The following is a 27,235-nucleotide window of genomic DNA, read 5'->3' on the forward strand; positions in this document are numbered from 1 at the left end:
CATTATGGAACATGTGGCAGCATTTGTCTGCATCAAGTTTTACCAATTTTCTCTACATCTCTCTTTACAGTCCCCAAATGTTATCAAGCACAATCCTAAATTATGAGACTAAATGAACTGACTAATCTTGATGCTGTACTCAGATGTTATTACTCCTTCTGCCATCTATTCATGACTATTCAAATATAAAATACTTAAGATATTTTCCTATGAATGATTGAACTTTGCTTGTCACATGAGGAGTACAAATGGAAAATATTGTACGTTAGTGTTGGTGCAGTGGTTTAGTAGATCTGCAGCAACACAAACCTCATGCTCCCGCCATGACTTCTGTCCATTTGAGGTCATTACATGATCTTTCATCTGGCGCCACCCGCGGCCTGAAGTATCAACTTTGCACACAAGAAACAGCTTGCTCACAGAAGGTAATAAAATTTGTCACAGATACTCAGGGTCGCCAGAGGACGAATCCTTTTTGAATATGACTGCTGGGCGTCAACCCCCCTGACCTCTTTTCATCCACCATCACCCTATTGCCAAAATTTCCCCTTGCAGACATTTAATTTTATAACTGATTGCTGAGCTCATATCTGCTCCTCAGCCCTCCGGCAGCTCCTCCAGCGACAAGACTCTTTCGGTGTTGTTTATTTTATCCTACACCTTTGTGCCATGGAGTGTAATGATTCATGGCAGGAGCTGCAAGCAGACGGTTAGTCATGTTTTATGTATCCAGTGAATCACTATGAAGTCTCCTCTTGCACTTGATTACTGTCAACAACTGGGCCAACTGAGAAGTGTCCTAGGGCTGATCTCACCTGTCCCTACACAGTGATGTCAGCACGGCTAACTTGCTTGATGATGTTGTCGCTGGGTCATTCCTGTCAGGTTGAGTAACACACAGTCACTGCCTGGCTTCTCTGGTGTGTGTGTGTTTTTTTTAGTTACTTAGTGTGTGAGAGATGGATTTAGGTATCTGAGGCAGTCACCCTCATTGCCAACTGATTTATTATGTCTAGCACGCTATAGGCCAGTGTTGTATATCTGTGTGTGTGTGTGTGTGTAGTGTATGGAGAGCTTTATATAGCCACAGTTATCCAGGAAGAAGGAATGCCCTGGATGCCAGTGACCATATTTGAACAGTGTGTCTGCTACAGGCAGACTGCACACACTGACTGCAAACCATAACTTACACACACTCAAATACTCACCTCCCTGTCATCTTCACGCTGTGTGTGTGTGTGTGTGTGTGTGTGTGCTAAGTGTTGTAGTTGCACTGGATCACCACCATCAGGCAATGTAATACCTTGTGTAGTAGAGACCGAGGGGGTTCAACTTCTCCTGACTCACAACTTCTCTCTCTCTTTCCGGCACTTTCTGGTTTCTTCTCTCTGACAATCTGTTCAGCTGACTGACAACATCCACTCCGACCCTGTGGAGGAAACTACTTTGTCTCTCTTTATTTCTCATCCTTCGCTCGTTCGGTGCTGATCAGTGACTTGTATACTTTTAGTGGGTGAGCGTGCGCGCTTTTGGGCTCTGTGTGTATGTGTTTGTGTGTGTGTGAGTCAGTATGCCATGTCGTCCCCTGGCTCGTCGTTTGTGCAGATAAAGCATGAGGACCTGCTCTTCTACGAGAACTGTGGAGGAGGCAGCTTTGGGAGCGTCTACAGAGCCCTCTGGATTTCCCAGGACAAGGAAGTGGCTGTGAAGAAGCTTCTGAAGATTGACAAAGAGGTGAGGAGGAGACACACACACACACACACGAGCAATCATACACTTCTGTAGCAGAGACGCACAAATATCATTCAAAGGTCCAAAGTATTTATAGGTTATGCACTCATCTGTGGCACATTGCTGCTCTAAGCTTCAACATGAATCAGTTTCCACTAATTTCTCAGATTCCCTTTGGACTCATGCACCCAAAACCCCCTTCCCTCCCGGCCTCCCCCTCCTCCTGTTGTCTGCTGTTGAACATGTGTTTATCTTAAACATACCTCTCATCGTCCCCCTCCTCCTCCCACTCTTTGTGGATGGAGCAGTATTATTTATGCCAGCACTCCCTTGTTCCTCCCATTGTGTGTTAGGACGAGGTGTGTGGTCATTTGGGGCTTTATGCACTGCAGTTCAGGCCGGGTGGTTCTCCATGAGTATGACCCCGACGGTAATCCAAACATAATTTCCTTCCATGTTATTAATACTGTTCTGGTGGAGGCTCACAATGCAGTGTCAGGAAACTTTTAGAAATGATGACCTGTGGGTGAATCGGGCATGCTGTTGCTGTTGTGGCTGCAGATTTACACATTGTAATGTAAAGTGTGCACATGAGCTGGATACATGAAACCACAGAGGGAACAGGAGTTTGATTTGCTGTTTTGACTTCTTTCTCTCACACTCACTTTCTCACACCCACATGCAAACACACACAGGGCGGGCAGACATGCATAAAAGTGTGTGTACAGTTCATATGTAAATAGAATTTGATGAATCATGAGAGATCAGCGGCTTAGTGGATCCTTCACGAAACTCTTTCTGCAACGTTGCTTTTGAGCGCTCTCACATTCAAATCATATTTCAACTCATCTTGGTGGTGGAAGAGATATTCAAATCATTTACTTCAGCTAAAATAGCAACGCTGCACTATAATAATACTCTGTAACAAAAGTAAAAGTACAGATGCACAGGCAACAAATCTTTTTTAAGTAACAAAAGTAGTAATGGCCTCTGTCTGACTATAGCTGTCAGATAAAGGAGTGGAGGCATACAATGGCAATAATCACTTAAGTACCTTATAACTGTACTCAAATACAGTATTTGAGTAAATTTACTTAGTTGCATCAACAAATGTAAAACTGCATGTGCAAATGCATGCTCACACAAAATGTTTGTACACACTCACAACCTCACACATGGAGGAAATGAAAAAATACACTTTGGAAGCAAAACCATTTATTGTTAAAATATTTCTATTTAGTAAATTGCAGTTTTTCGTTTGACTTCACATAATTGATAATCAGTTATTATGTTGCTTGGCAACAGTTAAATATTCCACAAATGCAGAGGGTACGACCTACACTATATGTCAGCTCAGATTGATGCCGTGTTCGCCATTGTGGTGTGGAAGGTCTTTGTTTGGAGACTCGACCTGTGGTATGAAAGAGGTTCAGGCACCTCAGAAACACTGTCAGGAATAACTTTAAAACTGGAATGTGAAAAGTGGCAACTTTGAGGTTCACAGTCTATCAGGAATGATTTACACTTTATCATCTTAAAAGTCACGTTTCCTTGCCAATGTCAGATATTTGGAAAAGTGAAGGAAAATGCTAAAAAAAGTTGTTCATATCCCTCTGTTTCTCTTTGTCTCGCCTCCTCATCCAGGCTGAAATTCTTAGTGTCCTGAGTCATAAGAACATCATTCAGTTTTATGGAGCTGTGCTGGAATCTCCCAACTATGGCATTGTCACAGGTCAGACCCCGTTTGTGTGTGTGTGTGTGTGTGTGTGTGTGTGTGTGTGTGTGTGTGTTTTTCAGATTCATGTATCCTTTCAGATGTCCTCACAAGAGTGTGAAACCTGAACATATGGTTGTGGGAGTATTTCTATGCCTTACTTCCTGTTATCTGTTGAAAAAGTGCCCTACAAAGTAAGATGTGTATTATTATCTTTGGGGTTACAGCCTGATGGATATAAGCAACATTAGGTTAAGGCCAGGCCAAAGTTTAAGGTGAGGCACGAGAGGGTTAGGGTCAGGGCAGATTGTCCCTTCATATAAAACTACTAAAAGTGTATGTATATTAGCTTTATTAGATCCTAGTATCCTGTGTTTGCCACTTACAAACACGTTAGCACATGCTCTGATGGCCGACCGGCGTTTATGTGTGTGTTTTGAAGCATCGCTGTATACTCTGAGTCTGTGTTTCCTGGCAGGACATTTGTAACTGAGACCAGCATGTTTAGATGTGGTTGTAATCCTGGATGGGGTCATATGGTTAAGATAAAGCACCGACACAACACTACCGACTTGTTCAGCAACATTTTTCACTGCTGCTAAATCTAACAGAGCCCAAAGCTTCTTAAAAATAAAGAAGTACAGTAAGCAAAAAGATGAACTTGTTCAGGATCTTGGTCTCAGTGAAATGTATTTTCGAACCTTTCAAAAGGACAGATTAGGACTCCTTTGATTGGACATTATCCTCTTCTACTTGTCTCTTTGAATTGTCGGATTTAACAGGAAAATGGGAAAAGGTTAAAAGTTCAGAGATAATCTGGTTTAGACGGTCAAGGTATGAAGGTTGAGCATTTCCGCTGATTTGAGCTAGCTTCTCTGTGCAGGACTGAACTGTGTGATGTTTCTCATACATTTTAATATATTGATGTGGCAGTTTTTAAACACGTGAGGTGGTATCTGCTATTAACTGCATTCTAAAACTCATTCAGTAAACACAGTTAAAAGATGAAGGAACTCAAGTTGAGGTTTCCAGTGTGACAGGTTAAAAGCAGCCTGTGGCCATATCTGTGTGGATCACTTCTCTTTTTAATTGTTCTTTTGTAATGACCATTACTTTTGTGCGTGTGTGTGTGTTCTTACAGAATATGCTAGCGGAGGGTCTCTGTATGAGTACCTTTCCAGTGAGCAGAGTGAGGAGATGGACATGGAGCAGATCATGACGTGGGCTATACAGATAGCCAAAGGTACACCTGAAGGAATGACAACAATAAGATTAGAAATCTCTGCGTCCCTCTGCTTCTGATATCCAGCAGGAGCGTCGATATGATCTCCAGTGTCCTTTAATACCATTATAGTCCACTCATGGTGTACTGGATAGTTTTCTTCATACTTTACACAGCTTTTTATTTGCCTCTTTATCACTTGTCTTTCACCAGCAAGCTTTTTCCATTTACCTGCTGCATTTGCTAACAATTGAAACATGAAACTATTAATATAAAAAACAGGTAAACATACTATGGACATGTTATAAAAATATGATTTCTAAAAAAACGAGGAGAGCAAGTGGACATATGACACCTTGCTGATTACTGGGACAGTAGATAAAAGAGCAACATTTATATTTGTAAATCTGCTCTGTGATTAGTTTTAAGGTTACTGAACAGTAAAAAGCGACTAATTACATTCATAATTGCACTTCTCAAAAAACCCACTCAGAATAAACATTAAAAGGATTTTTATTTTGACATTTACTAAGTATTGGTTTCCTTCCAGGGATGCATTACCTCCATGCAGAAGCTCCAGTCAAAGTCATTCACAGAGACCTCAAGTCGCGCAACGGTAACACATGACTTTAAATAGATTTTAATTTATTCCTCAAGCTCTGTTATGCTATTTGTCTGTTTGGCATTTGGCTATATTATATTACTATTTTATGCCACACAGCTTTGACTGGTTTCTGTCTTTTTCAGTGGTAATGACAGCAGACAAAGTGCTGAAGGTGTGTAACAGTAGTCTTGAGATATACACACAAAAACACATTCAGCTCATTCAGTGTGTTTTCTTCACTGCTCTCTCTGTTGGGGTTTCAGATTTGTGACTTCGGGGCGTCTAAGTTCCTGTCCCATACCACACACATGACGGTGGTGGGCACTTTTCCCTGGATGGCTCCTGAGGTCATTCAGAGCCTGCCGGTCTCCGAGACCTGTGATACCTACTCTTACGGCGTGGTGAGTTGGTAATACTGTACACATATTGGTATTTTAAGGGCAGGAATCCAAAATCATCCATATTGTTTTAAATGCTTGCTTAAATTTGTAGTCCTCTTTACTTATTAGTCTTTTATAAGGCAATTTTACAGACTTCCCATTCGGCCTCTTACATTTAGACATTTAACATCTGAGAAATCCAGTTTTGTTTGTTAAATTAAGGAAGGCAAAGTGTATTATATAAGTAATTTATCAGAAAAGTACTATTTGGTGTATTGATTTCAAAGGAATCCCTACCTTACCGTATTGGATGTTTTGCTTTGAGCTCCTGGTGATTTTCTATTGGGTGATCTTTAAAACCATTCAGAAGAGTCACATGAAAACACTTACACATCAAAGAATTCACGTCTGTCTGACTGAACCACCACAAGTCTGTTCTGTGGCCAGGTGCTGTGGGAGATGCTGACTCGGGAGGTTCCTTTCAAAGGATTTGAAGGGCTGCAGGTTGCGTGGCTGGTGGTGGAAAAACAAGAGGTAACACACAGAAACACACAACACACACAACACACACAACACACACGTGAGCCCACCTTTCCAAACACATTGTCAGTGTGAAGACCCACCAGAGTTTGAGAAGGCTGGAGAAACAATGCGATGCTCTCATGGTTTCCACTGCGAGCTGGTGAGGCTGAGGCTGGGTATTTTTAGGCCTGATGTCAGTTCTCTGCTCTTGTAAGGCCTGGATACACAGCAGTGGAGCTCAGCCAGAGCACCCCCCCACCCCCAGCTGAAGCCTTTTACGAGAGAGACCGAAAGAGAGAGTGAGAGGAAAAGAGGAAAGATTGAAGTGATAGAAGGGTTGATTCAAAAGGTTTATGGGAGGGGATGGATGTCTGTTACAGTGTATGTGTTCCAGTTATTGATGTGCCTGAATCCCCTTTAACTGCCACACACACACACACACACACACACACACACACACACACACACACACACACACACACACACACACACACACACACACACACACACACACACACACACACACACACACACACACACACACACACAGAGAGCCAACAAACAACTCAGAGAACATGATTCCTGCGTAGCTGTTGGCTAATCTCCAAATACTCTCCCTAAATAACTCACTCTCTGTCTCTCTCTCTTTCCCTTTCCCAGTCTCTCTGATTTTCCCCTCCATTGCTATACCTCTCTTCATGACCCTCTTGCTTGCCCTCTCTCCACTCAGAGTCAGTGATATTTTAGGATTAATCCCCAGAGAAAACTGTTTCCATTTACTGCGCTGTAGTATGGAGCTGTCTGGGCTCATTCAGAGCTTTGCTGATGCCAGGGGATCTTTTACGCAGGGGCATGGTGTTGGTTTAGTGTCGTTACTGCAGTTTACATATTACAGAGAGATAAGCAGACACTTTGAGATGTAACCATTTAACCCCAGAAATAGAGACACGTTGTACAAATGATTAGCTGATTAATAGCATATTGGTCTATAATGTGTAATGTAATTTAAAATATATAAACACTCAAAAACTAACCTACTAAAACAGCCTCCTTGTCTCTCATGTGGAGAGTTCACGTTAGACATTTCTGTATTTCTTTTTTACTGTGGTTTTCTCACTCGTTTGAGGTCAGTGGGGAAAAAGGTGACGTCATGCACTTCTGAGACCCAATCAGGATTTTGATATTCAGAATGAGATGACAGCTGTGGGGCTGTTTGCTTGTGCTTCCCAGCAACTGTCAATTAATCCTGATTAAACCACAACCACTCAGTCTAGGAATGTGCTATAAATTATAAATTATACCTAAATGTATATCACTTTTATCCAAAAGGTTTATGCTACTCATTCACTCACTGGCATACAATGGCAGCAAGCCATTGACCATCAGGAGCAGTTTGATGTTCAATGTTACCCACGGACACATGGACATGAATAGGTGGGGATCGAACTCACTGAACCCACTGTACCTCTTGAACTAGCTAAAAATGTTAGCAGACTCTTTTGACTTTGAATAATTTATCTTTGCACCTTTTGGGTAAATAACCATGACATTTAGTACAGGTTTTTCATGGTCCCCTGATGATGAATCCCTATGACTTTGGTGATCCTGTGACTTTTCCTCTGGCAACACCAGGTTGACATTTTTGGTTCACAACTAAATGCCTCTGCATCGGGTACAAACAGTCATGTTCCTCCTCAGGATGAATTGTAGTAACTTTTCATGCAGAAAAAAAGGTCACATTAGCATGCTAACATGCTAAACTAAGATGGTAAACATAATCAACATTATACCTGCTAAACATCAGCATGTCGAGTAGGTTAGCGTACTGATGTTAGTATTGAGAACAGCCTTACAGAGCCTACATGGCTGTAGACTCTGGTTTTTGATTGCTGCTTATTTAACCACAAATATTGTATTTAATCTTTTGGAGAAATACTTCGATACTTCCGTTTTAAAGCTAAACCTTCAGAGACTTTAATGGTTGCTAGTTGGTTTAATTGTTTTTTCAAAATACGGAGGTCATTACGACTTTTCTGTTGAAAGTGAAAGCTTCTGCTTCTTGTGTTTGCATGTGTTTGTGTGTCTGGATATGTAGAGGCTGACCATCCCCACCAGCTGTCCAGCGAGTTTTGCAGAGCTGATGAGGAAATGTTGGCAAGCAGACCCAAAGGTAAACTAAACTGACAAGGGATCCACTGGCTAATCTCCTTAACATATTTCTTATGTCTCACTTGTATACTTTTAAAGACATTAAAAATAGGTGTGTCAGCTGGTTATTTCATATTGTGTGTGTTCATGCACCTACAGGAGCGTCCACAGTTCAAACAGGTGCTGGTAACCCTGGAGACCATGGCCAATGACAGCAGGCTACCGGACCAGTGTAACTCCTTCCTACACAACAAGGACCAGTGGAGGTAAACACACACACATATATATATATACACACACACACACATATATATACACACACACACAGTCTTGTAGGCATCCAAAGAAAGACAGAGTGTGTCTGCACTGCGTCTGAGCACATTGTAAAGTGTATACAGTAAAGTCTCTCGTCAGAGTGACAAATGCAGTCTATGGTTTACTGTACTCCATCAATATACATGCACACAAATTCAACAGTCACACACGTGCCAGCAAGTACACACACACATGCATACATACACAGCGCTGTGGACTCTAAAGAGAGCAGTCGAATGTGTGACCCTGTGCTCTACTTCAGTCTATAATAAGCTCTCTGGAAAGTGTCCATGGAAGAGATTCCTCTGCTCCTCCACTCTGCCCTTGCTCCACCATGGGGAGAGCGACAGAGGGGTGGGGGGTGAGGTAAAGGGGAAAGACAAGCATGAGCTGAAGAAGAGAAGTTTGGGGAGGAACAGAAATGTACTCGGCTCATGTGAAATCTAAAACACTGGACAAGAGACAAGCAAGAGTGGACAGATGACGGGTTGTGAGATGGGGGGGAGGAAGAGATGGGGGGGGGGGGAGAGATGGGGGATGGAGCAGAGGAGAGAAGGTGCGAGATTCTGTGCATATTTAACATGAGTACAGCGAGGCAATCAATTCTGAGTGAAGTTTTGGGTACGGGTGGAAAAACTTGGACAAGCAAAGAGGAGGAGGAGGAGGGGGAGGAAGCGTGAAGGAGGTGAAGGGGCGGGATGAATGAATAGGGAGGCATGGAAGGAACACAGGAGGAGGTATGGTTGTGCGTCAGATCTGTCTATATTTAGTTGCTGTGAGAGTTGATTGTGTTTGTGAATGCAGGTTCATGGACAGTCAGTCACTGGCTGTCAGTGACCTCTTGTGGTAGCAGGCAGTACTGCAGCTAAATATCTTTTTCATAAGAAATATTCTCTTGTGCAGGAGCAGTCAAGTACAGAAATATCTTTTGTAGACATGTAGTCCACTATAGGAAACTAGAATGCACTCATTTTAAAACTGGTATCTTTTTAATGTTTCATAGTACTTAATAATTCTATGCATGTTTTGGGTATGTAGTTTGTTTACACAGGAAAAAGTGAGAACTCTAATATACGGTATATGTGATGTGAGCGTGCACTTGATGTACGGAAATGTCCCACAATGCAATGCGCCAAATAAATTCAATTGTGGATGGTGGTGAGATGACTCCAGGAAGATCTTGGGAAAACAGAAAAAGTATAAAATCTTTAGAAAATCATTTTGCACTGCCCTTAAAAGATGGCAGTTTGGCCAACCTGCATTAGTGCATGTTTTGCATAACTTCCTTTCACTGCAAAATTTAAAAATACATTGAGAATTTCCATATAAACTTTTTTTGTATGTTGTATAGAATGAGATTCCTGTGTTGCAGTTGAAACTGAAGAAATCAGAAAAGATTCAAAACTAAAGCAAAATGTAGCTCAGTAGCACACCAGAGCCAAAGCAAATCCCTTTGGACTTCAGTCTTAACTTTTAAAAGAGTATTGCTTTTTAACAGAATATAACAGAACAGAAAATTCCAATGGCACATGCATGTGCTACAGAAATATTGATAATTTTAAGTTTCTTTCTCCTGAGTAGAAAAACTGTAACTGACATTTGTTCCATGGAGGCTATGAAGTAAAGTTACCGATAAAACTAGGTAACATCTGTGTGTACAAAGTCACGAAAAGATGATGGATATTTTGTCTGCACTACAGGTGTGAAATCGAGTCGACTCTGGAGCGCCTTCGGAAGCTGGAAAGGGAGCTTTACTCCAAAGAGAAGGAGCTGGAGGAGAGGGAGAGGAGGCTCAGACTGTGGGAGGAGAGGCTGATGGAGAGATCCAACATGACTCCCAGTCCGACCTCCCTACTCATGGAGCGCTCAAACATCTCTCCAGTAAGTAGAAGTGGAGTAAATGTGTTCGGACGGCTGAAAACAAAATCAGATAATACCTTTTCCTGATCTTGGCCTTCTCTGCTTCCCTTCTCAGTTCTTCACACCAATGTCCATCGGTTCCTCCGGCTCTTTCTTCCGCTCGCACTCTCAGGACTCCAACAGTGCCGGGGTCAGCAGTGCTGGCGTCAGCTCTCTCCTCCGCACCCTCAGTAATGGAGACACAGAACGGGGGAGCAGTGCGGTGCTGGAGAGGGGGATGGGTTCACTTGACAGCGGGAGACTGCACGCCATGTTTCGCGGGTTGCACGGGAGGTTTGGAGAGGAGGACGAGGAAGATGAAGGAACCCTGGAGGAGAAAAGCTGGGGGCAGAGGGAGAGAGATGATAGTGGGAGTATGGAGGGCGGAAGGGTGCAGGTGACACTCAGGAGCTTCCCAGGCGGAGTCGTGGAGAGGGAGGAGAGGACATGGGAGGAGGGGGACAGGGAGAGAGGAGGAATGCAGAGGAGCAGGGTGACCACCATAGTCCGAGGATTCTCAGGTGGGTTTGGAGAGGTGGAGGGGGAGAGGGAGAGGGAGAAGGAGGGAGGATGGGAGATAGAAAAACCTGGGAACAGGCTAGATGAGAGAGGGATGGAGGGAGGGGTGGAGGGAGGGCGACTCCCGACCATGTTCAAAGGTCTCCACGGGAGTCTGGGGGGATTGGGGGACATGCTGTCCTTAGACATGAATGAGATGGGGGAGATGGAGAGGCTAGGTGACATGGACATGGATGACCTGGGCGTCATGAAGGTCATAGGTCATGGTGTCAGGAGTGAGGTGGGGGTCAGGGGTCGCAGGAGTGACATGGGAGTCGTGGTCCATGGAGTCAGAGGTGACCTCAGTGAGGCCATCAGCCAAAAGATTAGAGGTGAAGTCGGGGTCATCGGTCACTCGGGGGTGCAGGTGAGCATGCACGCTTCGTCCAATAAGAACTCTGTAAAGAGCTGCAGTGTGCGACACGGAACCAAGATCAACATGGCTACTGCAGCCATGGACATGATGGAGCTCGATTGGTCTGACAGCGACTAGGAAACACATGAGCACACACACACACACACACACACACACACACACATAGAAGTACACAGAGAGGCCAAACCAGAAATATTTTGACTTGTTAGCACAAACAGTATCTGAACTACAGTATGTGCGTTAGAATCTCTAGTTGAAAAGAGCTGGTATACACACATTTCTTTTGTTAACTTTTTTTTTATTGAATGGATGAATACTATACCCATGTGTACTGTGAAGTAGGAAGGAGGTTGTCTTGTCATGTTGTCAGAATGACTTCACCTGTGTAATTCAATGTGCTATTAAAACTGCTGCATAACATACTGTAAGAGGTACAAGTGTTACAAAATAACACACTTGAATGGCGCTCTATTGAGGCAGCACTGTCTGATATTTTTTTCCTGCTTATAGAGTATCTTATAGTTTATAGATTTGATTTGTTCAAAACAAGCTTTGACTTTATCAGTTCTAACTGTGATCTAGTGTGTGATTTTTTTTTTTCCTTTTCTTTTGGCATTTCTTTCCAAATATTTTATCGTTTTTCAATAAAAAGAAAAAATGATTTCATTCCTGTGCTTTTGCTCTAATAGAGTCAGCCTCCATCCTTCAGTATATTGCAGTACATATAAAATTTTACATGTTACGTTTTAAGACATGGGACACACCCACCTTTGATAAAATAAAATCCCTCTCAACTTAATTTTGACCCCAGACCCTTAAACTCTTAAACACTGAGCAGCAGAGCTACTCCTGCTAGCACCCACTTGGCGGGCCTCTCCCTGGTTTTGAGACTGAAAGTCCATACATATGTGGGTCCTCTGATCTTGGTTTTGTAGAGTGGGCACTCATAGATGTTCCTGGTCTCCTGGCGATCATTGGGCACAGCTCGGACTGAGATGACCGGCATGGCTGGGGTCAGTTCTTTTAGACGGGCCTCAGTGATCACTCCAGCCTGAGTGTCCCACCTTGCACCTGTAGAGAGACAGGAAGAGAAGAAGATTGAGATCACCGTGTTTAAAAAAAGATGAGGACATCTAAACATTACAAAAAGGGAAGCTTAAACATGTATGTTTAAGATAGGATAGGTATTTTGCTCAAAGATCAGTGACAGAAAAATGGTCCCCCATTCTGTCTAATAGTGAGGAAATGACTTTACCTTCCATGTAAAGTCCATAGACATATGCACCCTCCCTGGCAGGTTGGTTGAACTCCTCCTTAAACTTCTTGGTCACATCCACTGTCAGGTTGACTTTATCCAAGGGCCACTCGTTCTTTCGTGCCAGAGACTGCATCACCGCTGGAAAGCCAGAACAACACACACACAAGGATTAATGAGTAGGCAAAGGATAACGCAAGAGAAAAAAATGAGTGAAATGAGTGTCAGGAAAATGTTTTTGTAAAGCTTAGGTAGAACTCTTCTCTGCACGAATGTGTGTTACCAGTGAGAAAGGACTGTGGGTTGAAAAGTCCAGAGAGCCAGACAACACTAGGTAGAGACAGATCCTGAGTCCAGCTGTCGAGCTCTTTACAGCGCTGCAACACATCATTATACCTGACACACACACACACACACACACACACAGACACACACACACGCACAGACAGGAGAAGAGTGAGAAAAAAGATGTATACGTAGCAACTGCATTTTCTACATGCAATTCAATTCCTTAAACACAGTATAATATAACACAGTCATTCATTAATTGTATCCTCTTCATTACTCTACATACTACTGTACACATTCAGACACACACCATATGGCCAGGCTGTAGGTGGAGGGGTAGGCCAGCTTGGCCCAGGTATCGGGGACGTTGTCGAAGAACAAGGCCGTCTGCAGCTTCTCCATCTCAGAGGAGATGGCCAGTTCACCCTTTAACACACACATTTAACTGCTACATCACTTTGAATACACGCACTGAGGATGCTAAATGTAGCAATTCAACATCAGTAAATCACTGCACCATTAAAGTTGAGACACCACTGATTACTGTAACAAACAGCAACTGGTCACTTTTTGCTCTGCAGTATATTCAACCTGATCAGAAGAAGGGAATCTGCAAGACGGCTTTGTGTGGCACTATATGAGACTCTGATGGCAAAACAGAAAGAGGGCTTTTTATTCTTAAAGTGCACACAAAGCTGATGGTTTCAGAGTTTCTTAGAATCCCAGATGGAGGGATGTGGAGTTCTGAGAGATTTTGAGGAGCACTAGTACCAACACCACCACTGCTATGGGACGTAACCCTGGTAGGCTGCTAATCATCACAATACCACTGTCTCATTCGTATACTGCGGTATAAATGTAATAAACTTTAAGGAAAAGCATACCTTGAGTCCCAGGTCAAGCTCCTTGAGCGAGCGCCGTATCTCAGAGATGAGTGTGTTCATGCGCTCACATTCCTGGAAGCAGACCAGGATGTACGGGGAGCGTTCAGCAGTCTTAGAGGTGATGTCAGACATGTTGTACTCTTCTGGAAGCTTCTCCAGCACCTCATCTAAAATTGTTTTCACCTGGTGGAGGATGGAGAAGAGCATTACCCGCTGTTATTACATTTAGGGATGTGGTTCTCTCCACCTTGTTTCCTAAGAATTACAGTAATCTAAAACGCCTGGCATTGTAAGTAATTCAAAGATTTGACTTGTGGAGATGCTTGTGCGACTAAATTTGTCTGTCATATCTTTGTGTCTTCAGTCAGTTCATGCCTTCTCCTCCAAGGTCTGTGAGGCTCCTTCCCCCATCACGGCATCAGGAGACTGCAGCTCCAGCAGAGTGTGGAAAAGGTTATCGGACGTTACTGTCAAGAACTCAATTTCTGCGTTAGGGTGCAACCCATAATGCACTGGGCTCTCGTGGGGCAGCATCTCATCTATGAAATCATGGTAGCCCTGGAGATGTAGAGGAGAAAATGGTGAATAAAATCAATGTATTACTGTCGTTTATTCATAACAAACTACATATTCAGTGTATGGACTGCCCTTGTGGGAACTGAACATTTACCCTTTACTGAACTTAGTATTTTTCTTTAATGACTTGGTTTAACCCTAAATGTAGTTACATCTCTGTTTAAACCAGTTAAATGTTCAACATTTTCAACAGTTTCAAGGAAAATTGTCCTCCTATGGTATCTATCTCTAGTTACCTTGTAGTCCAGGTTGGAGGGAACAACAAACCCAGGAGCCAAAGAAAGCTTCCGGTCAAACTGAGAAATAAAGTAGAAGAATTTTAGCTTTAAATAACACAATACAAAATATAACATGATCCAGACCCAGGTAGCCAAAATTTCTTGGTCCAACAGTGGCCTACATCTGGCACGTCTGGTTGCCAATAACTCTTTAGTTTGCATCTGCACTCTCAAACTAGCCAGAGTGGTGCTAACTGGAGCTGATTCTCAGCCCAAAACACAGTTAAATTTGGCAGATATGTACTATCTGCACCAAAGCCAGTTCACATTTGGTCCTCTTGTTCTAGAAACACAGTTGAGAGTGCTGATGCTCAACCTCAGTCAGCCAAACTAGGGAAGATCACATTCACATTTTCTTGCTTTGTGTTTGTCCCTCATCACCGCACAGACCTGGTTGGGTTGCATGTATTCTTCTAGGTATGTTCTGCAGAGGCGTCTGTCCCAGTCGTCAGTTATGTGTCCTCCATACATGATCTCCCCAAACAGATACCTCAGGTCCTCCCATGGCACCTTCATTGTCACAATCATTATGAAAATCACGACCAATACAATCATGATCGTAATCATCCTCATTAAGCTGTGGCTCACTACACACCCCGGGCACACTCGCATGCACCTCTTTCCAAGTCATCCAGTCATGCACCATCTCATCCACTCTTTATGCCAACAACACATCCCACCTGCGCATTAGCCTCAAGGTAGTTGTAGAGGACGTTAACTGATATCGTCAGGTCTCCAGTGTTGAAGGGATACTTTCTGTTCCAGCCCTGGGGTCCAAACTTCCTCCTCTCTGCCACACAGGCATGGAAGTAACACAGAGAGAAAAGGATCGTCTTAAACTCCTGCTCACGGCTGCACTGGTCCAGGATGTCCTAGGAAAAGATCTGTGAATTAATAAGTAAATAAACAAATACAGTCACAAAGCAGGCAGCAGACACTTACCTGGTCAAAGTTATCCAGAGCAGCATGCAAATTAGCATGCATGCCTGTAGGTGGTTCATTGGTGATCTTGATAGCGTTTTCCAGAATGCCCTGATGAAAACATAAGATCGACAGATTTTCATCTGTGTTTTTATGCCACTCCTTAAAGTGAAAAACTGTGGTGTACATTGTAGCAGTAAAGCAATGTGGGTGCAGCAAAGATACCTGAGAGCCTACATTCATTGCATGTATATGCCTGATGTATTGAGATGACCTCACAGCATCTTTACCTGTGGGATAATGCGTTCCTGGGGTGTTGACGCCGGCTCAGCACTCATAAACACTCTGTAGTCTGGATGACTGCATTCACAGCAGCGCTCCAGGAGCTTCTCGAGTGAACCCAGCCAGCGACCAACCAGATGGATGTTCTGGTGAATGAAAACATGCAATCAGTGTGAATGTTGAAGCACGACAAATAGTATATTTTGAATTCCAGCAACACTTCTCCTGACAATTTATCTGAAAAGATAAAAACTACATTTAAATTATTGTGTTTGCAAATTACAGGGATAATCATTCAGTCAAATATTTCTATCCTATGATAAAACATTACTTGTATCTATACAAACATTCAGAGTAAACCCATCTCTCTTCCAATCAAACCTGCAATATAACCCAGTGACCCTCCTTGGCAGCCTTTTCCATGGCAACCTCAGCCACAGCTTCCTGGCCCTGGCCCAAAGACACATTGTGAAGCTTCCCAAGGTCGATAGTGAAACCCAGCTTCTTTCCTGTGAACACAAACATTTAAGTCTCTTTCTATACCTTGTCGATTTAGACTTAAACTCCTCCTTGTTAATAATTTTCATACGGTTATATTCACACTAAAATACATTCTTTATCCTTTGAATAAATAAAGCTTAAGCAACTAATGCAAAAGCGGTAAAAGTACATTAGTATGTATTTGTGTGTGAGTGCATGCAGTCTGTCCATGTTTACAGTTATGTGTTTACAGTACCCAGTGACTCCACGTCTTTAAGTGGGTCTACTCCAGGAGAGAGGATGAAGAACACAGGTGAAGCTGGACCACTTTCTCTGAAGGACTTTGCAAATTCAGTCTTTCTGCCCTCTGTATATTTCACCCCAAGCTTCTCCTCCACAAAGTTCCTATAGGTATGCCAATAGGAAGGACAGAAATAGACCAGGTTTACAAAAACTGACAGAAAAGTGGATATAAAGTGACACAAAAACACAAATAACATTAAAGCTGCAAGCACCGTTGGAGGGCCCTCGCACCTCAGTGCACGTCGTGGCGTGCGGCGGCTCCGTCCTGTTGCTGGACTCCGACCCTTCCACGCGATAAAACAGGGATTTTACCGAACAGAACATCAGTGCTTCTCTTCTACAGCTGACTCAATCAGTGAGTTTGTTTATGTCATTGTGTTACTTCGATGCTTTTAATGGTTAGTTTGGATCCAAAGAAATACTTATATAGCACACAACAACACAAACATATTAACCAAATGAGGCAGCAGCAGAGCAGCAGCTTCCTGTGTTCTGTGTGGTAAAATCCCTGTTTTAGTGAATGTAGTCTGGTGTGTGTGCAGAGAGCGATATAACCTTGGGCCTCCTCCAGTGGGGCGACCTCCTCGGTGACTTGGGCCTCCTCAAGTGGGGCGACCTCTTCGCAGACTTGGGCCTCCTCCAGTGGGGCGACCTCCTTGGTAACTTGGGCCTCCGCCTTTGGGGCGACCTCTTCGGTGACTTGGGCCTCCTCCAGTGGAGCGACCTGGGACTCCTCCGGAAGGGCAACCTCCTCTGCGACAGAAGTGTTCTGTGGTGCATGGAGGTCAGTTGTGATCAAGTTGTTTACCTTTGAAATGGGGGTTTTTCCAATCTGCTCACACACCTGGAGCATCATTGGGTTTTTGCAGGTATCAGCTTTGTAGGTATCAAGCCTTTCTTCCAGGCTCAGGACTTTGGTGACTCTCTCATTAAACTCAAGCCTGAGTTCCTCCAGTTCTTTTTTCAGGAGGTCAGCTCTCTGCCTTTCAACCTGGACTTGATCTGTGAGATCTTTGATCAGGTCGTCTTTGTTGTTGTTCGACCCATCCAGGGGCTCAGCTGCGAGGGCTGTGCAGGATTTCCTGTTTGAGCCTCACCACCTTCTTGTCTAGATCGAACCTCAAGCTCTGCTGCTGCTTCAGTTTCCACTCTGCTTCTTCACGCATGTACTTCTCATTGTAAGAAGTTTGCTGCTCCCTACGTCTCAAACCTCTTTCATAGTGAAGGTCAGCTAGGGCTTTCTGCAGACGCTGGTGCAGAGATGGATTCCTCCCCCAGTAGTATGGAGATGACTGGCCACCCTGGTGGTTTTGAGATGACTGGCCACCCTGGTGGTTTTGAGATGACTGGCCACCCTGGTGGTTTTGAGATGACTGGCCACCCTGGTGGTTTTGAGATGGCTGGCCACCCTGGTGGTTTTGAGATGGCTGGCCACCCTGGTGGTTTTGAGATGACTGGCCACCCCGGTGGTTTTGAGGTCGGCCGCCACCCCGGTGGTTTTGAGGTGGCTGGCCATCCTCGTTGATTTGAGGTTGCTGGCCATCCCCGTTGTTTTGAGGTGGCTGCTCCCTCTGGGTGTTTTCATGAGGCTCTCTTGCATCCATCGGAGCAGGAGAGACCTCATTAGACTCCCAATCCATATTTTTGACAGCGCTGCTGCCATCATCAGGTAGTGTAGCTAGTAACTCCTGATTTTCCTCCTCCAATCGCAGTTGTAACGGGTTTTCAATGGTTGTTGAAGTGTTCTTCGAACGGTGGTGTGTCTCGGATGTGTGGTGAACGTGTATCTCTCTCTGTCTATCTCCCTCGGCTCAGTTTGGGTTCCGTCCCTATTTATATCGACTCCACATTCTGGAAGCCTCTGAGGTCATCAGTGACACCCTCAGCCAACATTCTGATTACTTACAAACTTGTTTTTGTTTGAAAAATAGTTTTTCCAGTATTGTTCATCACATAGAAATATCTCAAGACAAGATATCTCAAGATATCTTGTGTATATGTCAATGGTTGCAGGAGGCCTTTAGGAGTTTCTGAGAGCTCTGGAAGTGGCTCTGCTATGACTTTTCATATCCGAAACTTTAAAAATTATTTATTTATTTCCTCATAGAAATGAATGTGAAAAAATTTCAACTCATCAAACTGTATAAATTTGGTGAAAATAGGACCTTGTACAGTGGAGTTACAGCACTTTAAATGCTCATGGCGAAGGAAAATGTATTATTGAAAATCGCTGTGTCGTCACGGCAACAGCTTTTGACGGAGACACACAATTTTCACTACAGATCAACGTCAACGTCTTGAGGCTTCCCTGACAAAATTTGAAGTGGATCTGATCAACTGGCTGGTCTTGAGCTATCATAATGTAAAACATAGCATTTCCTGTCGCCACCAGGTGGCGCTATGACTGTGAATGAATATTAACATGTAGACGTCTTCAGGGCAGGACTCATCAAACATGTCAAGTTTGGTGCTGATTGGATCAAGTACAGTCAAGTTATTAACAACTTCCTGTTTCATGGCGAGTCATGGCGAGACACTGAACTTGCCACGCCCAAACCGTTAAAGTTTTGTAGAGTCCTTTAATAACTTTTCATCGTTGATGCCTTCTCTACCAGCTGACCGAGTTTGAAGTCGATCGCTTGAACCCCCTCGGACTAGTTTGTTCATTTACGTCCCCTGTAAATCGCCAAAAATGCATGAAAAATCCAATATGTCAATATGACTTCCTGTTGGGTTGAGGTCATCGCTCCAAGAGACTTTTTTGTTCGTCTTGAAGACATATATGAACCCTCCAAATTTCGTACATGTACATAAAACGCAGTTCCGGGGCTGAGTTTAGGTGGTGCTACAGAGCCATTTTGTCACACCCATTTGCGAAACCTATCAAATACGTAATTTTTCACCACGACTGAATTTTCTGCAAACTTTCATGACTTTTCGTGCATTTTTAGGCCCCCAAAAATGCAATTCATTTGCCTAAAAAAGAAGAAGAATAATTCCTTGCATTTCAACTATGTTTTTGGCCCCCTGGTCTCCTGGTTTTTTTCATTTCACGTATTTTTTCGAGGCCTACCTGCTCGAGGCCTATGAGGTCCGTACACCTCTTGGTTCTTGGGTAGCCTACTGGCCCGTTTCCTCCCTTGCACATTTTTCCCCCACGCAGTTTCAATAGGGTCCTCGCACCGCTTGGTGCTTGGGCCCTAACAAGAGGGGAAAAGCACTCCTCACCTCAGAGCATAGGTCATGCGGTCAGGTCTCAGAGCTCTCATCATGATGAGTTTCTGCAGGGAGCTTTTCCCTTTCCACTCCTGAGGAAACTTCTCTTTCTCTGGACACTCCGACTCCACCATCTTCTTCCAGCGCTTAGGAGAGCCTTCAATGTCCCGATCCAGACCACGAAACTCATCAGTGAAACTCATCACCTGGGCAAAGACAAGGGACAGAAGGTAGTGTCTGATATCATCATTTATGGATGTGAGCCAGGAAAAAGAAATCCTGTATGTGTGTGCATGCACCTTGATGGCGCTCCACGCAGGGTTGGGAAGGAAGTCGACGGGGCTGACGTAGTTGTGGTCGATGTTAAAACGTAGCAGGAAGTCCAGCTCTCGCACATCTATCTCCTTACTCATCAGGAGCAACTAAAACAGGGAGAATATAGTTAGGGACAACACACACGCTCTCTGACACTGATGCAGTCACATACACACCTGGAAGGCTAGCTGTGCAGTAAAAGTGAGCTTGTCCCTCTCAAATAGTCCCCTGCTGATGTAGTTGAAGGTGGAGTAGGTAACACAGTCTATGAGTGTGTTTACTCTGCTCTTCACATCCTCAGAGGCCTCCGCCATCGCCACAGCCTTGTGGAAAACCACGTTAAAGGCCTGAGAGCAAGAGGGAGACTTAATCTGGAGGAACTTTCAGTTCATTAGGTAATTAGGTCATAATCATTGTATATATGTCTGCAGTGTGCAATTTCATCTTAGGTTGTCCAGAGTTTACCACATGTGATCTGAAATTACATTCAGTGACTGCAAAATATTTTCTGAGTTTTGTAGCATTTAAACTGATGGGGTACTTTTACGCAGGGTAATATGTGTTTGCTTCTTTCTAATTCACTTCTTAGGCTATCAGTCGGTTCATAACTTTCCCTTTTTGTTACCTTAAGGCTGAACTGGTACATGGCGTTGATCTTGTTGAGATCGTTCATGATAAAATAGAGCAGAGAAGCTCGGACAGCGACAGCGCGGTAGTGTTCCCTGGCTTCATTTATCTTCACCTCATTAACTTTAGCTTCTAGGACCTGAGAGGGAGAGATGGAGGAAGAAGACAGAAGAAGAAGAGATAGAACATGTAAAGTTGGAACATAGGAGGGGTTTTATTGGATTATTAAAAATGTGAAGTTACTGTGATCATCAGTTCAGGCTATAACAATTAAGCAAGCACATTCACTCTGTTACCTTCATCTCAATCTCAGCAGCAGTGTGCTTGGTGGTCTCAAGCTTCTCCACCAGCACATTGTCACCCAGGAAGTTACTCTCTGCAGCAGACAGTCTGGTCAGCAGCTCGTCCTCCAGAAGCTTCAGCTCAATCTTGAACATGTTCTGTTGTTTGGTCAAGTCACTCTGTCGGCAGTTTACATAAACATCTTGGATCATTTTAGGAAGTGCTTGTAGTACATTAACAGTATTCCCCCTCATTTACAAATGAGAAGTCGCAGCAACAGCAAAAACTTACCGGCACTGTTGGATAAAACTAACAATCATAATGAACCGAGGCAAAACTAACTGGTAAATGCAGTTTATCTAATCTAAAAATATATTTTACCACCACTCCTATTATAATACAGTATATGATAATAGGAAATAAACTGGGGTAACAGTGGTGTTTCAAGTTCAAGACCCATTATGTTTATGTATGTAATTCACCCCACCTTAAGGTGCTCGAGGTCGGGTCTTTCCTGATTTACCACCTGGGCCAGGAGCTGGTCCTCTAGACCATCCCTGGTCACAGTAAAATTGATAAGGGTGGTCTGGGCTTGAATCTCTGGCTTGTAGTGAGGATTGGCCAACTTAGTGTGGAGGATCAGTCTGAAGCCTGGGTGGAAGAAACACTCCTTGTCCCCAACCTTTATACAACTGTGAGAGAGCGGTGCAGAGGGAGGACGTGGAAAGCATTTGGGGAGGGTAAGAAACATAAGATGAACAAATGATTGCTTTGTGTGCACAGTAAACATGCTCATGTGCGCCTCTTGTGTTACCTGCCCTTCTTAATGGTGTGTCGCCCCAGCAGAGGGTCAATAACAGGGTCAATGGTCTCCTCAAGGTTCTCTATGAGGACAGTGTCCCCGGCCACCACAGCCTGCTCTATCACATCCACGTAGCTGCAGCAATATTTAACAGCAGTAAACGAAAATGAAAAAAGACACTTTAATGTCAGTGCTCTCAGACACAGAACATTTCACACTATCAGACATGAATATGTTTTTAGTACCTACATTTATACAGAATGCATGTAGCAGCATTTAAAATCCAAAGCAGGTCTTTATTGACATCCATTATCTGTACCTGATAATATTAACCACTCACCCTCTCTGCCCAAGATTGACAACCTTGAGGCCGTTGCTATAGTGACTCTTGATCCACTTGATGCCTTGTAGTTGAGGATCAATGAGGAGAGGCCAGCGCTCACCTGAGGCAACACACACATGACCGACACATGGAAATTTGACCGTATCATTGGGCAAACCTGGAACTGCAGTTCGCACTGCCTGCAGGAAAGGACTATCATACATATAGTGATGTGATACAGTATATGGAATGCCACAGCTCACAGTTTGTGAGGATGGTTGCGTTCTGTGTTGACATTTTGTCTCCTGGTAAGCCTTCATTATTCCACTGGGCCACCATTGCACCATCAGTCAGCATCAGCACTGGATCTAAGCCTTCTGTCATGGGGATGGGCATCTGATGGAAGGATGATATGGAAACTTAAATAATAACAAGAGGTGTTGTTAAGGAAATATAAATATAATCTCCTGTTGTGAGGACAGGCAGAGGTTTATAAGACCTTCTGGTTGCGCAAGAAGGGCATCCAGAGGTTGTCCAGCAGCTCTCTCCTGTACTTCTTGGAGAAGGAGCCGGCATAGGAGATGAAGGCTGCGGTTAGGAGGACGTCCCCACTGAGAGTTTTCTCTTGTTCATGGTACTCAGCCACTGAGTGGGCCCAGCGCACATTCTCACTCTGAAACAGGCACATATAGTATAGTATACGTACAGTGAGAAACTTGGGTATTATTACCAAAATACTTCAATACTGTGGGTAAAATGTAAAAATACTGCACAATATACAACATACTGAGCTGTATGTTGAAATCAATCTAAATGGCTGAAATCTACTTCAAGAACCATGAATCAAACTGATCTCCCATTGGTCGCTGCTGTGCCCACCTCCAGTCCTTTGACTAGCCGGTTGGCTAATTCTATAGTCTTGTTGGTGCAGTTGACCTCCTCCTGAAAGCGCAGTTTCTCTGATGTGGCTTTTTCAAATGCTGTTGTCAGAGTTTCCAGACTACTGTCCAACTCCTGAGAGAGAAATGGCCAAAAATATGATGACTTGTGACCGTTGATGTTCCTGAATAAAATATTTTTCAAGTGTTTCTAGCACTATGTGCAAGGTGGAAATGACCTGACAGTAACAATTAAATCAGAATTATAGAGTAATTAGAATTATGCAGAAATTGCTGTAGGACATGTAGTAGTGCAGAGGTAGTGATCAGATGGTCGATAAAAGTCAGTGCCACCACTAGTAAAATTATGCAGAGCCATTATCTGCAATACATTATAAATATATTTACAAATGCAAAGAAAGAAAGGAAAATGACAATGACAATGACAGAAAGATAAGGGAATAAAGAAAAAGAAAGGATAGATGATCCAAACACACTTACAGAGAGTTTCTTCCTGATGACCTCTAGTTTCTCAGCAGCCTCAGCCAGATCAGCATTGGCCTGGGTCAAACACATCCTCTTCATCTCTACCTCACAAAACACCTGTAAATTGAACAAACAGGACCTTTATTTTGATGGGCCCGCTAGAAGTACAGTAAAATTAGCTACATTTACAAGTGTATTTATACTGTGTTTAATTAGTAAAATATGATTATTTCAGGTATGCAGAAAATAACCTTCCCATAAACTTTTCTATCATGAACGACATTGACATCACTCCTAAAAAAACCCAATATTGATGATAAACTTCATCAATATGATCACATAATTTTATTATGCATACACTATATATTTGAAAACCTTTAATATAATGATATCAGAGCAGAGTTGTACTTACAAAAATCTATCCAGGGCAGCACAATAGTTGAGAAAACACAAAATAACATTTTAATCAAGTACACAATCCTGTACAGTGAAAAACATCACACACTGGCTTTGTTTGGATGACGCAAATTATGTATGACAGGTAATGTACATGTGTGTACCTCATGGAAGCCTATAATGTTGATTACCCAGGCGCAGAGCCCCGCAGCAGCCGAGGATTTCTGTCTCACAAACTCTGGGTTGAACTCTGGGTCACTGAGGTGATCTTCTCTCACACACCTCACTGTGGCCTCGGGGATGTGCTCTTTGTCAAAGTTCACCAGAGCTTGCAGGAAGTCATCAACCTGGATGTGCATTTGTGTGTGGATTACATAAAATGTCAACTCATAATCTCCATATATAAAACTGTGGGTGAGTGGGAATGGAGTGAAATAAAAGCGAAAGTGAAATAAAACAAAACTAAACTAAACCACAGGTATTGACAAATATCTAATGTGACACGAGGTTTGCTAAAATCTCTTTTTCAGCTTTGTATACAACTTTTTCATTCAGTATAACACAGACTTTTAGTAAAACAGATAATACATAAAAGGAATAATCAACATATCAGCATAGCAAATTCAAAATTGATAAAGGGAGTCAATATACCATCACAAGAAATATAAATATATTTAGGTAACAACAGGTCATTTTAAATGACACACAGTGTTATTTCAGCAATTTAGGGAATTTATTTGTGATGCAGTTTTTGGCAGTGTGGTAGTTGGCCATTAATCTAAGAAGCACTACAAGACATCACTGTAAAATGTCACCTTGCTCATGACCATCTTGGAAGCCTTCCAGCTTCGATCTTTGGGGATTCGGCCTTGGGGAGCCAGTAGCACCAGAACAGCTGCTGAGACGTTTGTGACAATAGCTGGAGGGTTCGGGAACGTCCTCAGCTCTGTCAGGTTCAGCTGGATGAGGACACATGCAGACATACGTAAAATTTTCATTTGGGCTGGGATGGAGCCAACCTTGTAACATGTTCTTTTGTACTGTTAGCAGTGGGAATACATAAAACAAATTCAATGAAATAAAATAAAACAAATAAAATGAATCAGTTGTGGTGAGGTGGTGAAGATGCAGGTCTCTGTATTTATGTGTGATTTACCCTGTTTAGTGTATTGAGGGCTGCATTCGCTGCCTGTAAGGCAGGTTCAGCCTTGGCCAGGTCCTCCTCAGTCTCCTGCTGCTGTTTGGTCACTTCAGCTTGGATTGCTGCCACCTGAAGAAACAAAGAAAAGAGAAAAAAAAAAGTGTGAAGTCTGCTCTGTTCTTTGAATTAAGTCATTACTTCTTCATCCTATATATACTGTGAACCTGGAAGTGGCATAAAGTGACCTTACATCTACCATATCCAGAGTCTTACCCTTTGTTCCTCTGCATCTGCCACAGCTCTCTCTTGGTTAAGCTTGTCTGTCTGTTGCCCTATTTTAGCTATGAGAGCCTCTATATCTGTATTCCTCTGCCACAGCTCCACTTCCTGCACTGCTAGTTTGGCTTTCAGATCTTCTACCTGAGAAACACAGACAGGAAAAGACAGATATATAAAAACATGAAAATAGTGAGACGGATTGAGCGAATATAGAGTTTAGATATACAAAGTAGGTATGCTGTCTAACCTGTGAGGCAGTCGTCTGCAGTTTCTGTAGGCCGTTCTCCAATCGTTCCATCTTCTGAGTCAGCTCTGTACGTTTTTTCCCCAGCAAGTTGCCATACAGCTTCATAAACTCCAGGAAACTCTTTGGGGTGGTGTAGTTAAAGTGTTTCTCGTTCTGCTGGTACTTGACACTAACCTGTGCAGTGTGGTTAAGCAAAAAACACAAGACATGGTGTCAGAGAAGCTGTCACGAGTGTTTATCAGCCACGTTGGTTTGCACTAACTCACCTCATTGACATTGGTGTGGGCGTAGGAGATGAATTCACTGATAGATGCCCGCACATTTGGCTGTATAGGATAAACACCACAGGGATTTAGAGAATTATTATACTGGTAGGCATCGGGTAGAGTACCCAAAGTTCTGGTAATAGACTAATAATGTTAACAAATCTAATAATATTTCACTTTTGCCAATTTTTGTGTAGTCCGTTCATATGAATGAATATGACTAACATACAACTACATTTCCATGTTAAGTTTCAACTATTTATAAGTTTCTATTGTAAAACTCCTGTAGAGCAGGGGATGTTATTATTATGTAAATTAATTTAAATGGTAGGTGAATTTGCTGTCACCTCCAGTCCAGGTATCTTTTCTATGAAAGTGGAGCTGACAGACTGCAGGGCGAGCTGAGGCCAGGGGTGGAACCAGTTTATGGCTGTACAATTCACCAGAGCTGGAAACTTCCGCGCACGTGTCCGTAACGTGAACCCGACAGGAGAGAAACACAAGACGACCTGGAGGATAAAGAGGGCGATGGCCGACATATTCTATAATCAATGATACTAGAAGATGCGTTTAAATAAAGCAGGTATCATATTATACTTGGAACCATATCATATATGGCTTAACATTAATGATCTGACCTTGAGCTGTCTTCGTATCCTTTCAATAAAGAAGCTCCAGCAGTTGTCCCTGGTATCTATGAGTCCTAATCCTCTGAGCTCCATCCGGATTGACGTCACAATCATATCCACTTCTTCATCACTAAACAGGTCAGGAATATCCCCTAAATAACACAAACAATGCAAGCTCAAAATGTGTATTTGTTCCTATTTATGGTATAATGGTGACTAAAGAATTCAGCAGTTTTCGGTGTTCGGAGTTGCTTTTTAAGGATCGATCCCACTTAGCCTCAGATTGCTTATAGACAATTGGTGTAATGTCTGCTACTGTAGCTGCTAATGCTTAAGAGGTCATTCTTAGCTCTGTGTAGCCAAACCTGAGGCCAGCATATCGTTGATGAGCACCAGGAAGCGTTCATCTGGAATCTGGGCATCTGTATGAAGAAACACTGTCCCAATATTCTTCACCCCCACCTTTATATACAAAGCTGCTATATCACTCTGGAGATGAGGGTTGCAGAAAAGGGACACAGAATAGTTAAATTTGGCATGTTACAGGTTCATCTGGCATTCAGTTCTTTCAAGCATCAGAGTGACATTTTCTATTTAATGTGCGTGCTTGTGC

At 43.1% G+C, this 27,235-nt stretch overlaps 2 protein-coding genes across 2 annotated transcripts in view; one reads left to right on the plus strand and one right to left on the minus strand.

Annotated features, from left to right (window-relative positions):
- The first annotated feature begins 1,501 nt into the window (after positions 1-1,501).
- LOC139214113 (uncharacterized) lies at positions 1,502-12,096 on the plus strand. Its single transcript, XM_070844865.1, has 11 exons — positions 1,502-1,734; positions 3,376-3,463; positions 4,587-4,688; positions 5,218-5,283; positions 5,415-5,443; positions 5,535-5,672; positions 6,099-6,185; positions 8,269-8,343; positions 8,481-8,587; positions 10,337-10,517; positions 10,612-12,096. Exons 1-11 carry the CDS (start codon positions 1,576-1,578, stop codon positions 11,584-11,586), a joined length of 2,007 nt encoding a protein of 668 aa, XP_070700966.1. The 5' UTR covers positions 1,502-1,575; the 3' UTR covers positions 11,587-12,096.
- A 196-nt stretch (positions 12,097-12,292) lies between these two features.
- Positions 12,293-27,235, minus strand: part of dnah9l (dynein, axonemal, heavy polypeptide 9 like) — a 35,829-nt gene continuing 20,886 nt past the window's right edge. Inside the window, exons 54-87 of the mRNA XM_070845754.1 lie at positions 26,988-27,111; positions 26,632-26,774; positions 26,341-26,502; positions 25,994-26,053; positions 25,728-25,901; positions 25,475-25,621; positions 25,217-25,330; positions 24,876-25,019; positions 24,225-24,407; positions 23,680-23,781; positions 23,180-23,314; positions 22,800-22,973; positions 22,564-22,696; positions 22,319-22,421; positions 21,991-22,113; positions 21,664-21,868; positions 21,191-21,355; positions 20,893-21,033; positions 20,444-20,614; positions 20,252-20,374; positions 19,965-20,158; positions 16,690-16,838; positions 16,335-16,462; positions 15,962-16,099; positions 15,693-15,782; positions 15,431-15,622; positions 15,141-15,260; positions 14,709-14,768; positions 14,272-14,454; positions 13,897-14,079; positions 13,323-13,438; positions 13,008-13,120; positions 12,725-12,865; positions 12,293-12,540 (exon numbers count right to left, since the gene is read on the minus strand). Coding sequence (XP_070701855.1) covers positions 12,293-12,540; positions 12,725-12,865; positions 13,008-13,120; positions 13,323-13,438; positions 13,897-14,079; positions 14,272-14,454; positions 14,709-14,768; positions 15,141-15,260; positions 15,431-15,622; positions 15,693-15,782; positions 15,962-16,099; positions 16,335-16,462; positions 16,690-16,838; positions 19,965-20,158; positions 20,252-20,374; positions 20,444-20,614; positions 20,893-21,033; positions 21,191-21,355; positions 21,664-21,868; positions 21,991-22,113; positions 22,319-22,421; positions 22,564-22,696; positions 22,800-22,973; positions 23,180-23,314; positions 23,680-23,781; positions 24,225-24,407; positions 24,876-25,019; positions 25,217-25,330; positions 25,475-25,621; positions 25,728-25,901; positions 25,994-26,053; positions 26,341-26,502; positions 26,632-26,774; positions 26,988-27,111 — 4,881 coding nt within the window. The remainder of the gene's footprint in view (positions 12,541-12,724; positions 12,866-13,007; positions 13,121-13,322; positions 13,439-13,896; positions 14,080-14,271; positions 14,455-14,708; positions 14,769-15,140; positions 15,261-15,430; positions 15,623-15,692; positions 15,783-15,961; positions 16,100-16,334; positions 16,463-16,689; positions 16,839-19,964; positions 20,159-20,251; positions 20,375-20,443; positions 20,615-20,892; positions 21,034-21,190; positions 21,356-21,663; positions 21,869-21,990; positions 22,114-22,318; positions 22,422-22,563; positions 22,697-22,799; positions 22,974-23,179; positions 23,315-23,679; positions 23,782-24,224; positions 24,408-24,875; positions 25,020-25,216; positions 25,331-25,474; positions 25,622-25,727; positions 25,902-25,993; positions 26,054-26,340; positions 26,503-26,631; positions 26,775-26,987; positions 27,112-27,235) is intronic.

This window comes from Pempheris klunzingeri, chromosome 15 (genome assembly GCF_042242105.1).
Source record: "Pempheris klunzingeri isolate RE-2024b chromosome 15, fPemKlu1.hap1, whole genome shotgun sequence".
Taxonomy (NCBI): domain Eukaryota; kingdom Metazoa; phylum Chordata; class Actinopteri; order Acropomatiformes; family Pempheridae; genus Pempheris; species Pempheris klunzingeri.